At 42.3% G+C, this 13,099-nt stretch overlaps 1 protein-coding gene across 1 annotated transcript in view; it reads right to left on the bottom strand.

Annotated features, from left to right (window-relative positions):
* Positions 1-13,099, bottom strand: part of COG5 (component of oligomeric golgi complex 5) — a 1,306,288-nt gene that overhangs the window by 1,206,318 nt on the left and 86,871 nt on the right. Inside the window, exon 5 of the mRNA XM_069229832.1 lies at positions 7,248-7,302. Coding sequence (XP_069085933.1) covers positions 7,248-7,302 — 55 coding nt within the window. The remainder of the gene's footprint in view (positions 1-7,247; positions 7,303-13,099) is intronic.

The following is a 13,099-nucleotide window of genomic DNA, read 5'->3' as shown; positions in this document are numbered from 1 at the left end:
AATGTAAGAATTTACCCTACTTGTGTAGTGGACCGTTCTAACATCAAGCCGCGCCCCTGCCCCCTTCTTTTATATCATTATAGTTGTAGAAATATTTGTTTTCCACTGTAGATTCCAAAACTTCTATTGTCACGTCTAGAGCATTAAGAACAGCATTATTAATAACCATGGATTCTGCCAATACAATATTCCTGTCAAACAACAAGATGGATTCTGTCGACTATCTAATACACAATAACTTTACCATGGGGGTTAGGAGCATATTTTAGTACTTTCAGAGATCTGTGTTGTCATTTCTTACACTTAGCTAAGGAAGAACTATCCCCACCCCGTGGTCATGGGTGTGTTCAAGACCGTATCCTCTTTGTTGCTCCATGAATCTACAGAGGTAACAATGGGGGGGGGGGAAGGGGTGGAAGTTCATAGTTATTGTTACCCAGGAATTTGTTTTTTTGCTAAACCCCAGGTAACTCATTTCTTCTTCTCCCAGCTATTTTGCTCCAGAAAAATAGCTGATCCATTTATGTCAAGGCCAGCCCTCCTTTCATACGGGCTGCCTATGGTCCAAATAGTTTGTTTCACTGAGTTTTAGGCAAGCAGTCATACGTTCTAGAGTCTCTCAACCATCCGGTTTAAAAGTTGATGACTCTGTGTAGGAGGCTGGACTGGCTTGTAGTGAGTACCAAGGGGTACTTACACCTTGCACCAGGCCCAGGTATCCCTTATTAGTGTATAGGGTGTCTAGCAGCTTAGGCTGATAGATAATGGTAGCTTAGCAGAGCAGCTTAGGCTGAACTAGGAGACGAGTGAAGCTCCTACAGTACCACTAGTGTCACTTGCACAATATCATAAGAAAACACAATACACAGATATACTAAATATAAAGGTACTTCATTTTTATGACAATATGGCAAAGTATCTCAGTGAGTACCCTCAGTATGAGGATAGCAAATATACACAAGATATATATACACACAATACCAAAAATATGCAGTATAGTCTTAGAAAACAGTGCAAACAATGTACAGTTACAATAGGATGCAATGGGGACACATAGGGATAGGGGCAACACAAACCATATACTCCAAAAGTGGAATGCGAACCACGAATGGACCCCAAACCTATGTGACCTTGTAGAGGGTCGCTCGGACTGTAAGAAAACAGTGAGGGTTAGAAAAATAGGCCACCCCAAGACCCTGAAAAGTGAGTGCAAAGTGCACTAAAGTTCCCCAAAGGACACAGAAGTCGTGATAGGGGAATTCTGCAGAAAAGACACAAACCAGCAATGCAACAACAATGGATTTCCAAACGAGGGTACCTGTGGAACAAGGGGACCAAGTCTAAAAGTCACAAGCAAGTCGGAGATGGGCAGATGCCCAGGAAATGCCAGCTGTGGGTGCAAAGAAGCTGCTACTAGGCAGTAGAAGCTGAGGATTCTGCAGGAACGACAAGGGCTAGAAACTTCCCCTTTGGAGGATGGATGTCCCACGCCGTGGAGAGTCGTGCAGAAGTGTTTTCCCGCCGAAAGACCGCCAACAAGCCTTGCTAGCTGCAAATCGTGCGGTTAGGGTTTTTGGATGCTGCTGTGGCCCAGGAGGGACCAGGATGTCGCCAATTGCGTCAGGGGACAGAGGGGGCGTCCAGCAAGACAAGGAGCCCTCTCAGAAGCAGGCAGCACCCGCTGAAGTGCCGTAACAGGCACTACGAAGAAGAGTGAAACGGTGCTCACCCGAAGTTGCACGAAGGAGTCCCACGCCGCCGGAGGACAACTTAGAAAGTCGTGCAATGCAGGTTAGAGTGCCGTGGACCCAGGCTTGGCTGTGCACAAAGGATTTCCGCCGGAAGTGCACAGAGGCCGGAGTAGCTGCAAAAGACGCGGTTCCCAGCAATGCAGTCTGGCGTGGGGAGGCAAGGACTTACCTCCACCAAACGTGGACTGAAGAGTCACTGGACTGTGGGAGTCACTTGGACAGAGTTGCTGGATTCAAGGGACCTCGCTCGTCGTGCTGAGAGGAGACCCAGGGGACCGGTGATGCAGTTCTTTGGTGCCTGCGGTAGCAGGGTTAAGATTCCGTCGACCCACGGGAGATTTCTTTGGAGCTTCTAGTGCAGAGAGGAGGCAGACTACCCCCACAGCATGCACCACCAGGAAAACAGTCGAGAAGGTGGCAGGATCAGCGTTACAGAGTTGCAGTAGTCGTCTTCGCTACTTTGTTGCAGTTTTGCAGGCTTCCAGCGCGGTCAGCAGTTGATTCCTTGGCAGAAGGTGAAGCGAGAGATGCAGAGGAACTCTGATGAGCTCTTGCATTCGTTATCTAAGGAATTCCCCAAAGCAGAGACCCTAAATAGCCAGAAAAGAGGGTTTGGCTACTTAGGAGAGAGGATAGGCTAGCAACACCTGAAGGAGCCTATCAGAAGGAGTCTCTGACGTCACCTGCTGGCACTGGCCACTCAGAGCAGTCCAGTGTGCCAGCAGCACCTCTGTTTCCAAGATGGCAGAGATCTGGAGCACACTGGAGGAGCTCTGGGCACCTCCCAGGGGAGGTGCAGCTCAGGGGAGTGGTCACTCCCCTTTCCTTTGTCCAGTTTCACGCCAGAGCAGGGCTGAGGGGTCCCTGAACCGGTGTAGACTGGCTTATGCAGAAATGGGCACCATCTGTGCCCATGAAAGCATTTCCAGAGGCTGGGGGAGGCTACTCCTCCCCTGCCTTAACACCTTTTTCCAAAGGGAGAGGGTGTAACACCCTCTCTCTGAGGAAGTCCTTTGTTCTGCCTTCCTGGGCCAAGCCTGGCTGGACCCCAGGAGGGCAGAAACCTGTCTGAGGGGTTGGCAGCAGCAGCAGCTGCAGTGAAACCCCTGAAAAGGCAGTTTGGCAGTCCCCGGGTCTGTGCTACAGACCCGTGGGATCATGGGATTGTGCCAACTATGCCAGGATGGCATAGAGGGGGCAATTCCATGATCATAGACATGTTACATGGCCATATTCGGAGTTACCATTGTGAAGCTACACATAGGTAGTGACCTATGTGTAGTGCACGCGTGTAATGGTGTCCCCGCACTCACAAAGTCCGGGAAATTTGCCCTGAACAATGTGGGGGCACCTTGGCTAGTGCCAGGGTGCTCACACACTAAGTAACTTTGCACCTAACCTTTACCAGATAAAGGTTAGACATATAGGTGACTTATAAGTTACTTAAGTGCAGTGGTAAATGGCTGTGAAATAACATGGATGTTATTTCACTCAGGCTGCAGCTCCTGGAACCCCAATACCCTGGGTACCTTAGTACCATATATTAGGGAATTATAAGGGTGTTTCAGTATGCCAATGTGAATTGGTGAAATTGGTCACTAGCCTGTTAGTGACAATTTGGAAAGAAATGAGAGAGCATAACCACGGAGGTTCTGGATATCAGAGCCTCAGTGAGCCAGTTAGTCATAACACAGGTAACACATTCAGGCACACTTATGAGCACTGGGGCCCTGGCTGGCAGGGTCCCAGTGACACATACAACTAAAACAACATATATACAGTGAAAAATGGGGGTAGCATGCCAGGCAAGATGGTACTTTCCTACACTCTGTAATGCAATATCACTGGGGTGGTTAATCTATAAACAGATTGTCCAGGATTAAGGGAATTAGAAATCAAGTTTAGTTGAATGCCATCCTAGGGTAATGAATGTCTCAAAACTTGTGGAAGCACTACCTAACAAAGAAATAACACAATACCTTGCTTTCTCATTAGTTTCTACCATGGAGGGAGCAGAAGCACAAAACTGGAAGACAGTGCCTTAAGAGGCATCCTTTACTAGGATATGTGGACAGGATAAACTAAATGTGGTAGAAGAACTACCTATGACATCTCCTCCTCATTTCTGTCTTCCCGCACAGACAACTTGGTTCCCTTTTGGTGAGATTATTTTTTTAAGAACTGAGGCATGCTAAAATTAACTCAAGTCCTCTACTGGTTTATCAAAGCTCTGAGTACTACGGTTCTCAGGCAAGTGTTTTACACTTCTTTTAAACGTATTGTAAGTCAGGAGAATATTAATAAATCAACTTTTGTTGAATAGTTGGCTTTGTGTTGAATTAATTCACTACGGATTACTCCCATGGCACTTCAGTATTTGGTACCCTAAACGGAATCATCATCATTACAGAATGCTCGCCAGACACTTTTTCAGGACAAGCAAGCAAAAGTAAAAGGCAATCCCAAACCTCCAACTTCTAGCCCTTTGGCCAAATGGCCTAACAGCCTCTAATGCACATTTATCACACTTTGCACTTGGTTGCACTGAGGCACTACTTCCTGCGGTGGAGATTTATTCTAGTACTTGTGAGCATTCTCTTAAGCAAAAATGGGAGCTTGATTGTGCACCAACAGTGGATTCAAGGCTGCAAGCCCCTCGGTCTCAGGCAGCACTTTCTTGTAAGAGCTCCAGCTGCCAACTAATTTCTTAACTTTTTCCTCAGCTACTGGCATTCAAAGTGCTAGTACTCGAAAGTCTCAGTCAAAACAATAGGCAGTTCAAAAGCACAAAATGCAGAGTTACAGAGTATATGAACAGCACAACTGTCTTCTCGTACAAACACAGCAAGGGTCAGCTGGAATAGACTTCTACAAATAAAATTAAAAAATCAAATAAAACAAACAAAAATGGTCATGGGGAAGAATATTTTAAAAATCAAAATGATTGGATTTAAGTGAGCTTTGAGTCCTTGACCACTCATGTCATGGAAATATAATTTCATTCTATACGACACACTTTCCCAGACAAGAGCACTGGTTTGATCAACCCACAGCACAACAATCACCTAGACAGGTTTTATAGCCATTTTTTATAGCCATCCTCCACTTAAAAACTGCAACAGATGCTCACAGAGATGAGCTTCCAGCTTCATTTCATCAAATAATTACAAACAAAACATATCATACTCAAAGTTGGAGGAAAGGAACCAAGGGCTCAAAACCAAAGACGAGTATGCATCACATTGTCTAACGCTGGTGTCTAAGTATCTGAAAAACATCACACAACAAGAGAATTCAAACTACTCTTGCTGGTTTACCTGGTCCACTCAGGATTTTGTGAGGGAAGGCAAAAACTAAGTAAAGTGTTTCTGTAAGCGTCCATAGCATGAAAGAGGAAACTGCGATAACTGCATAAAATTTGAAAACACCTGGCCAGACTGACTGAAGCAATGTAAATATGGCTTTGGAAAAAATAAACAAGTGCCTCTTAGACAAGAATGCTAACCACCTTTTTGAGAATACAGGACACTTGGGGCCAGATGTATCAAAGGGTTTTACCCATTTTGTGTCTATGGGAAAATGTGTTCATACATATGCCCCTTGGTCCCTCTCGCACAAGTCGAAGATGCACCAAGACACTGATTAGGAATGTCCACTTTCACGTCTCACAGTTTAACCAGTTATTAATCTCCTTGTTAAGATAATCAGGACACTTGAGAAATCGGAGGCCAACCTCATAGACAAGCACGTAATATCTTTGGACAATACCATCCTTGGGAAACTCAAAGCAGTGAGAGAAAGTGGCAGTTTTCTCTAACAGTGGATTCAAAAGGCCTAAAGTTTGAAAAAAGGGCCTCTGGTAAGATGGTCAAAATGTTATAAAAATATGACTGTTTCTGAACTGTGCTTGCCAGGATTCATCAAGTTGACAAGGCAGAAAATATTGTACTGCTGCATTTATGAGTCACAGTGAAAACAGTTCAAGAAATAATGTATTAGAAAGAAAGGAATAGCAAGAAGACAAGGAGAAGACAAAGGAACATGGCGTTTTGCCATGTCTGTGTCACCGACACTGGGGTGGAAAGATCCTGTACCATGGACTGCTCTGTTGAGTGGGAACACTCAGTTTCTTAAACATACACAGAGTTCAAAAACATATTTAAATCGTGCCTTATACGCTTTCTCATTTCCGAAACTGAGACAACACTAGGAGAAGGACCCTGATTGGCAGAGACCATCAATCCTCTAGAAATATTCATAACTAGAGTGGAAGGGGTATTGCCTGACCCAATGGGCTAGTCTAGCTGAAGACTAAGCATCAAAACACCCATAAGGAGGAAAAGATTGCAAATGAGACGAGTAGCCCAACAGCTACCAGGAAAGCAGGTCATATATGAGCCGATGTGGTGCCAGTTCTTTTAGTTGAGGTGTTATCAATTCATTAAATAGCGCCGGGTTCCGAAATACCACATACCTTCTGCACAGCTTTTTTCTACATTTTAGTTTATAATGTCCGGCAAAGTTTTCTACCTTACGTATAACCATTGTTATTCACCTTCCTTTCTACTCGGCTTGGCACTTGGGAACAAACAGTGTTCATCCCCCATCAATATTTTACGCCGACGCCCTTCGAGTTCCTTTTCTTGGTCACTGCTATCATCTTATTGGTGCATTCAAAGAGTTATGAAGGGCCGTCAATCCATCCTGAGAATACGTCTTCCTATCTTTTTCAACTGCTCTCCAAATGTTGTTATCATCACAGATACTAAGCTTGTTCTGTGCCTGCATGTTGGTGTGCATTCAAGCGACTCTTTCTACACTCTTTTACTCACAACTTTCCCAGTGACTCTCTCTATCTCCTGTGTTTTTTTTTTCTCTAGCACCCAGATTGTGTTGACGCATTGAAACTAACAAACGTTAACAGGGTTCCTAAAACACCAACTTTATCCGGACCATGGAACATCACCTGGGCAAGGAGAGCTTTCCTAAGTGGGTTTTAGGTGCACCAGAAATCCAGTTTGGAGACAACAGGAGGATAGAAGCAGATGTCTAAATGGTCATTAAAAAAGTAGGTGAGCATCACTGCAGTTTCTTCTGTGGCCCACAAAGCCCCTGAAGCCTGAATAAGATTGGTCTACAAATCTAAGGATGCCAATTGGTGATACAGGGATAATGAACATGCTATTGCAGTGGCTGTGTTAAATGGGCAGTGAGGAAGAAGGGGTAGCTAGGAATAAATAAAAGATGCATGCATCCTACAAGGCAGAGTTAGGAGCAAGCATTCAGGTGGAGAGCTCCGAGAAGGAGGATGGATATCCCTTTGTGGAGGTGCTAGTCAGTTCAATGTCATTTGGGGGGAAGACACACACACCTCTGATATAGTATCTCCTCAGTAGTATTTTGTTACTTCAGGTGCGCTTCAAACTGCTCACTCGCTCCTGCCTAGCATCAACCCAGCATCTTAACATTTTTTATTGATTAACAGTATAACAATACCTGTCAACAGTACTTTGCAAAGCACCAATTCTAGTCTGCATCATCTGAAGGACACCTGGAATAATAAAAAAATAGAAGATTGCTGGGGTTAGATAAGATATTCAATCATTTTTCACTGGCACTGCAAAATTAAGATCCACATTGTTCATACTTATTGGCATGTTAAGAAACGTATATTGTGCCTCTGCAGGAATAAATAGGAACTACAATGTGATTCCTTAAAAACCTTTCATCAGCAGCAAACCTACTTGTAACACGTAAAGGACTATCAACCATATACTGTATTCCAGAAAAAACATGACTGTAATTATAGAGCAACAATGTCTCAAATGCCCTGCTAAGTGTTCTATGAGTTATAAACTATCTCTGTATTTCACACTTGTCTCACCAACAAGGACCGAATGCCCTTCGCTGTGGGTTCAGTATCGCACAATCATAGCCCTCACCATCTTTACGTTGTTACATGTCTTTTTATGAAATGCACGTTCGTAATTCGCAAATCCAGCTGGCATTTTAACACAATTGAAATTTAAGAAGCATTAACAAAACACTCTTCTGCATGGAGGCACTCACATTGGAAAAGAAAGGCAGTATTATGACATCCAAGACACACTGTTGAAAAATAGCTCACAAAAAGCAAGATGTAAGCCTAAATAGTTTTCTCATCATGTTCCGGTTTCACGACACCATGTTGAGGCCACTAATATTGACCCATTATTAAATTACATCCAGTACGTCGCTTACCACTACCTCATCATGGTAAGTGTATTATTGTTACGCATGGCTCTGATATAGAGCCATTAGCGTTAATGACTGTATTCTAAATCCAGTGGGTAACAGAACTTGGAATTCCAGGCAGCTCGCTCGGTACTCTTGAGGGAGCTCAGCTTCTGGAGAGAATGGAATACACATAAGCTGGAGGTGGTGGGGGGTAGCAGGAGACCATGTACTGTTTTTTATTTATTTTTTATTTTGGGACGGGGAGAACAGGATATGCCATGTATGGAGCCCCTTCTACATGCTATGGTAATATGCTTACTGTACAGCTGTTTGTTGTATATAGTAGAACCTTTAGTCATCATAGGAATGTGGGGTGGAATGTTGTTGAGTGAGTAAATGGTTGGGGACAGAGGATAAAGCTGTTGCAGCAGAGCCTCCCTTATGGCTGGCGTGTGTACTCATGAATACTTACTCAAAACGTACTACTGATTCCAGATCTACGCTTGTAACATATGACGATGAGCTGAACTCACAAAATCCTTGAAGTATTATTGAAAGCGATGCAGCAGCTATACTGATGAACACATCAGAGCACAGTGGATGCTGGTGTGGCAGATCCTTGAGGAGCTCAGCACACAGTGCCTTTATTGATTGCAGGAAAGGAAGTAACCGCTGGGTGCATAAATTCTTTTCAGCAGATAATCTGAGTATTTCCTGATCATGCAGTTCTTCCACATGTTGGTCAGGCATTCACAGAAGGGTACACCTTAGTGCATACTGACATCATGGCATCCAACACATCACTTTTGGTAGTCATTGGTCAGATATTCAGGATCAGACATGCTTCACTATGTGCTCATGCCAACGACAATCAATGCATTACTAATTACATGATCAATGCGTGTACGCGTGTGAGTGTAACGAATATTATAATCTTAATTTTACGGCATAACAAGGAAGTGCGCTTTGTCTGACATACAAGAGAAGTTACAGGTAAAAAAATGTGAGATTTACATTGAGGGAACATATCACAGGAGTATAAAGATAATTGTTCCTATTTGATTTCAGTGTGTACGTAAAAGAAACCCCAACCAGTTTTCAAGAATCCTTTTGGAGTAGATTTAGCTTAATAGGAAAATACTATGCAGAGTGTCAGTGCTCCATCAACTTTTTTACTATCTCCTGGTATCCAAATGTAGGATGGAAATAGTCGTATAGAAGTTTTGGAAGGTAACCCACTGCCATTGATGGGAAGAAATGTAATATTGAAAGAAAAATTGCTACGTTATACAGTTGTCTGGAAGAAGGGAATTTTTGACCGTCTTCCTGAAATTGAGGTCGAGGAGGATTATTTGGGAACATGTTATGTGCATACTGAAGCAATTAAAAGGCTTGGTAAACATTTTAGTCAGGAACCAAGCACTGTAGTTGAAATTATGTTTTCACAAGGAAATGACAATGCAAGGAATCTACGGACAGTTATGTTGCAGAATTACATATTCTGGCATATGCCTGTGATTTTGAAGGGTCTTGAGATCAATATCACCAAGATCAAATTATAGTGGGATGTTTGAGGGAAAAAAAGCATAGGAGCAACTTTTGTGCTGTCATAACCCAACCTTGTGTGAAACCACTGAGATTATTAAAGGAGTTGAACGCTCTGCATTTACTTCTAAAGAACCAAATGAAAATGTTAGCGATAAGAGAATAGGTTCTGTGGGAATTGTTGTAAATTCATCAGTTTCCTTAAAACAAAAGTAATAGTCGAGAAAAATAATTTTCAAAAAGTAAAGTTTGGTTCTCCTTGCTAATGCAAGTGCCCTACTAAAAATAAGAGTTGTAACAAACGCAAGAAATATGGTCATTCTGCGACAACGTGAAAGTGCAGCGAAACAAAGGGTCAAGTCAATAACATTCAAACATACATACGTGAGGTATAGGAAAAAATAAGTTGTGTCTTGACTGCAGGGTGGTAATGACAAAAAAAAAGGGTGACCCCTTTTGTGAAATTATTGCGGGAAAAACACGGATTAGAGCAGAGGTCTTCAAACTTTTGGATGCCGGGACCCCCTTGTCAAAGTTTTCAGGTGTGAGGACCCCTTCCTGTCAAAAAAAATTCTAGAACTTGGTACTGCTCATCAGCGACAAGCGTAAGCGCCTCCAATATCTATGTCAAATCATTTTTATGGTAAGGAAATATTATCAGACAGTATTTAGCAAATCAAAGGTTTGTGGGTGACTGTGGTTTGGAGCCAGAGACTTACTACACAGTTCAAACAAAAAGTCTACCAAAAGAAGTGCCCAAAAATATGCAATGGTACCCAATCAAAACATAATTTGACAAAACTTATTTGGATGATAACACATTTCTGAACTAGTGTGATGGGTGTGCCTGTTTTTCTCCAGAGAAACGGTCAATTTGTGGATGTATTCTTGCTACTGCCATCCCCAGGTTGTGCTCCACCTCTAGTCTTGAACGGTACTTTGTCTTTAATACTGCCAATGCTGAGAACCCAATCTCACATAAATATGATGAGCTAAAAGACAGAAGAACCTTGACTGGAATTTTTGGCAAACCTGAATGTTCTTCAGACATTGCCAGCCAAAATTCTCCCAAAGAGATTTTGTTGAACTGTATCTGGAGAATGCGGTCACTCTAGACCTCAATTAGGTCTTCCTGAAGGTGCACTGGAAGATGAGTACCTGCACCCACTAGAAAAGGTTGAAAGATCCAGTCATTGACATGATCAGTGTCCTCAGGAAAGTACTTTTCTAAACTGTCCCTGAGAGAAGTCAAGTGATTTATTATGACCTCAGCAGCACTTTCAAGTTCATATCCTGTGTCCTTAAGAGCGTCTGCTAAACATGGGAATGCCTCAAGCAGGCCATCTTGAATTAGACTTCTCCACAACTCCAGTTTCTTCTTGAAGGCAGATGTTTTTTTGTACTTTCAGCCCCTTGTAAAGACAAATTCAAGGAATTTAATTTATCAAAGATGTCTGCAAGGAATGCTAAAAGCACAAGCCAACGGGGTTACATAGCTGTTCTGCTTTGTAGGGGTCCACATCCAGAAGGAACTGTCGTACTTCATTTCTTAATTCAAAAATACGATTCAGAACCTTCCCTCTGGATAACCATCGGAAAAGCAAACCATCATGTTCGGCTCCCATTTCGGCACATACAATTGCAAACAGACGAGCTCTAGTTGGGTGCGCCTTTATGAAATTAACAATTTTCACAGCAGAATTCAACACATCCCCAAGTTCTCTATCCATGTTTCGGACTGCAAGGGCTTCTCGGTGTATCATATAGTGCGTCCATAGAATATGAGGAGCCACTTTCAACACTTTCGCTTTTAGGCCTGCCCTAGCCCCACACATGGAAGGAGCACCATTGGTACAGATCCCAACACAGCTCTCCCAATTTAAGTCATTGGAGCACAGGAAGTCATTGAGAATATCAAACAGGGCTGCTGATGTTGCATGTCCCTTGATTGGTTTACAGAATAAAAAAATCTTCCAATATTACAGTTTTGTGGCAGTACCGGACATAAGCAATTAAATGAGCTTCCTTGGATAAGTCAGTTGCTTCATCCAATTGCAAAGCAAACAAACTGGATTTCAAGTGTGCTATGAGTTGTCTGTGGATGTCCTCTGACATGTCAGAGATGCAACGGCAAAATGTTGTGTCTGAGATGGGTACCATTTTAAACTTCTCCGCTGCTTTTTCACCAAGCATTGTCCTGGCCCGTCAAGAATTGCTGGAAGAATCACTTTTTCCCCATCTGTAAAAGGCTTTTTGTTTTTGGCAATGTGGTATACTACTTGGCAAGATGCTTTTAAGGCATTTGTTGGCGTGGAGACCAGATTTTTAATGGTGTCTTTTTGGTGGATGATGTCTTCCAGCTTTCTGGCAAAAAAATCTGTATTCTTTCCTACCAGTAACCCATGTGTAGTTTCCAAGTGACGCTTTAATTTGTTTGGTTTCAGACTTTCGTTAGCCAAGGTCATGCCACAAACCACACAATGTGGCCTAATTTCGCCATTTATGGTGATGCAAGTGAATCCAAAATTCAGGTAGGAGGTATCATATGACCTAATTTTTCCAGTTCTCTTCTCACCGTCTGTTTCAGGCTTTCGTTTGAGTGCCCTACCATCTTTTGGCAGCAGGAAACGATCCATGTCAAATGTGTGTTTGACCTACGGTACAAAATTCCAAAGTTCAATATTACTGAATACCTCATACTTGCTGCTACATGCGGTATAGCTGTCTTTTTTCAAAAAACTCTTTGCAGTTCTCAGAATGTCTCAAAAAATCTTCTTATTTTCTTTAAAAACACAAATAACAGTTGGTCCTTCCACGTGATTAAAACAGAAATTGCAGCCTTGCCCTTCATACTTTTGATCTTCCCGTTAAGACATTAATTGAGCAATCTGAGACTTGTAAATTCTACACTGATTTTTTTTTAATGTAGTAATCAGGACGTTGTGGTTCACCGTAATGTAGGCTAATTGTGTACAAATACTGACAGGAATGAAGGCTGGAATATACTTATTGCAAGACAGATTGATGTCTCAAAAGCAGAGAATAATAGCAGTAGTATGCCAGAATTCAGCCACAAGAATAAACAACCAGACATTAAAAATCATTTAATGTCTGATGCACAATATACATCAAAGTCAATTCTCCAATCTTCTAAAGGTGTTCTTAATTGTCTTTAATGCCAATGGTACAATTAGAAGATGGGCAATTCAGGTGCGTGAGAGGGACTCTACAGGTCCCAAATCAACAACATTAAGATTTATTGTACTTTAAGGATGAAAACATAGTAAAACGAAATTAAAAATGATTCACAGATGTAAGTGTGTGTGTGCGCTCTCTCTTAGATAATCTGCATGATAGTTAAAACACTCACAGCGACCAGATGCAGGGTCAGGGACGGTGTTATCCTCAGGAACAGATGAGGATATATGTCCATAAAGACAAGATTCAAAACAGCATTTCAAAATGTAGTCAATATCGAAAAATGACTCAAAAACTGAATTCAAGATTATTAACTTTTAAAACCATGAATGTTTAATGAATTATTGATGTGTAATACAGAAAAATAAAAAAAATACTAAAGCTGCAGT

Source organism: Pleurodeles waltl, chromosome 4_1 (genome assembly GCF_031143425.1).
Source record: "Pleurodeles waltl isolate 20211129_DDA chromosome 4_1, aPleWal1.hap1.20221129, whole genome shotgun sequence".
In the NCBI taxonomy this organism is placed as follows: domain Eukaryota; kingdom Metazoa; phylum Chordata; class Amphibia; order Caudata; family Salamandridae; genus Pleurodeles; species Pleurodeles waltl.
This window is presented reverse-complemented; position numbering and strand designations above follow the sequence as displayed.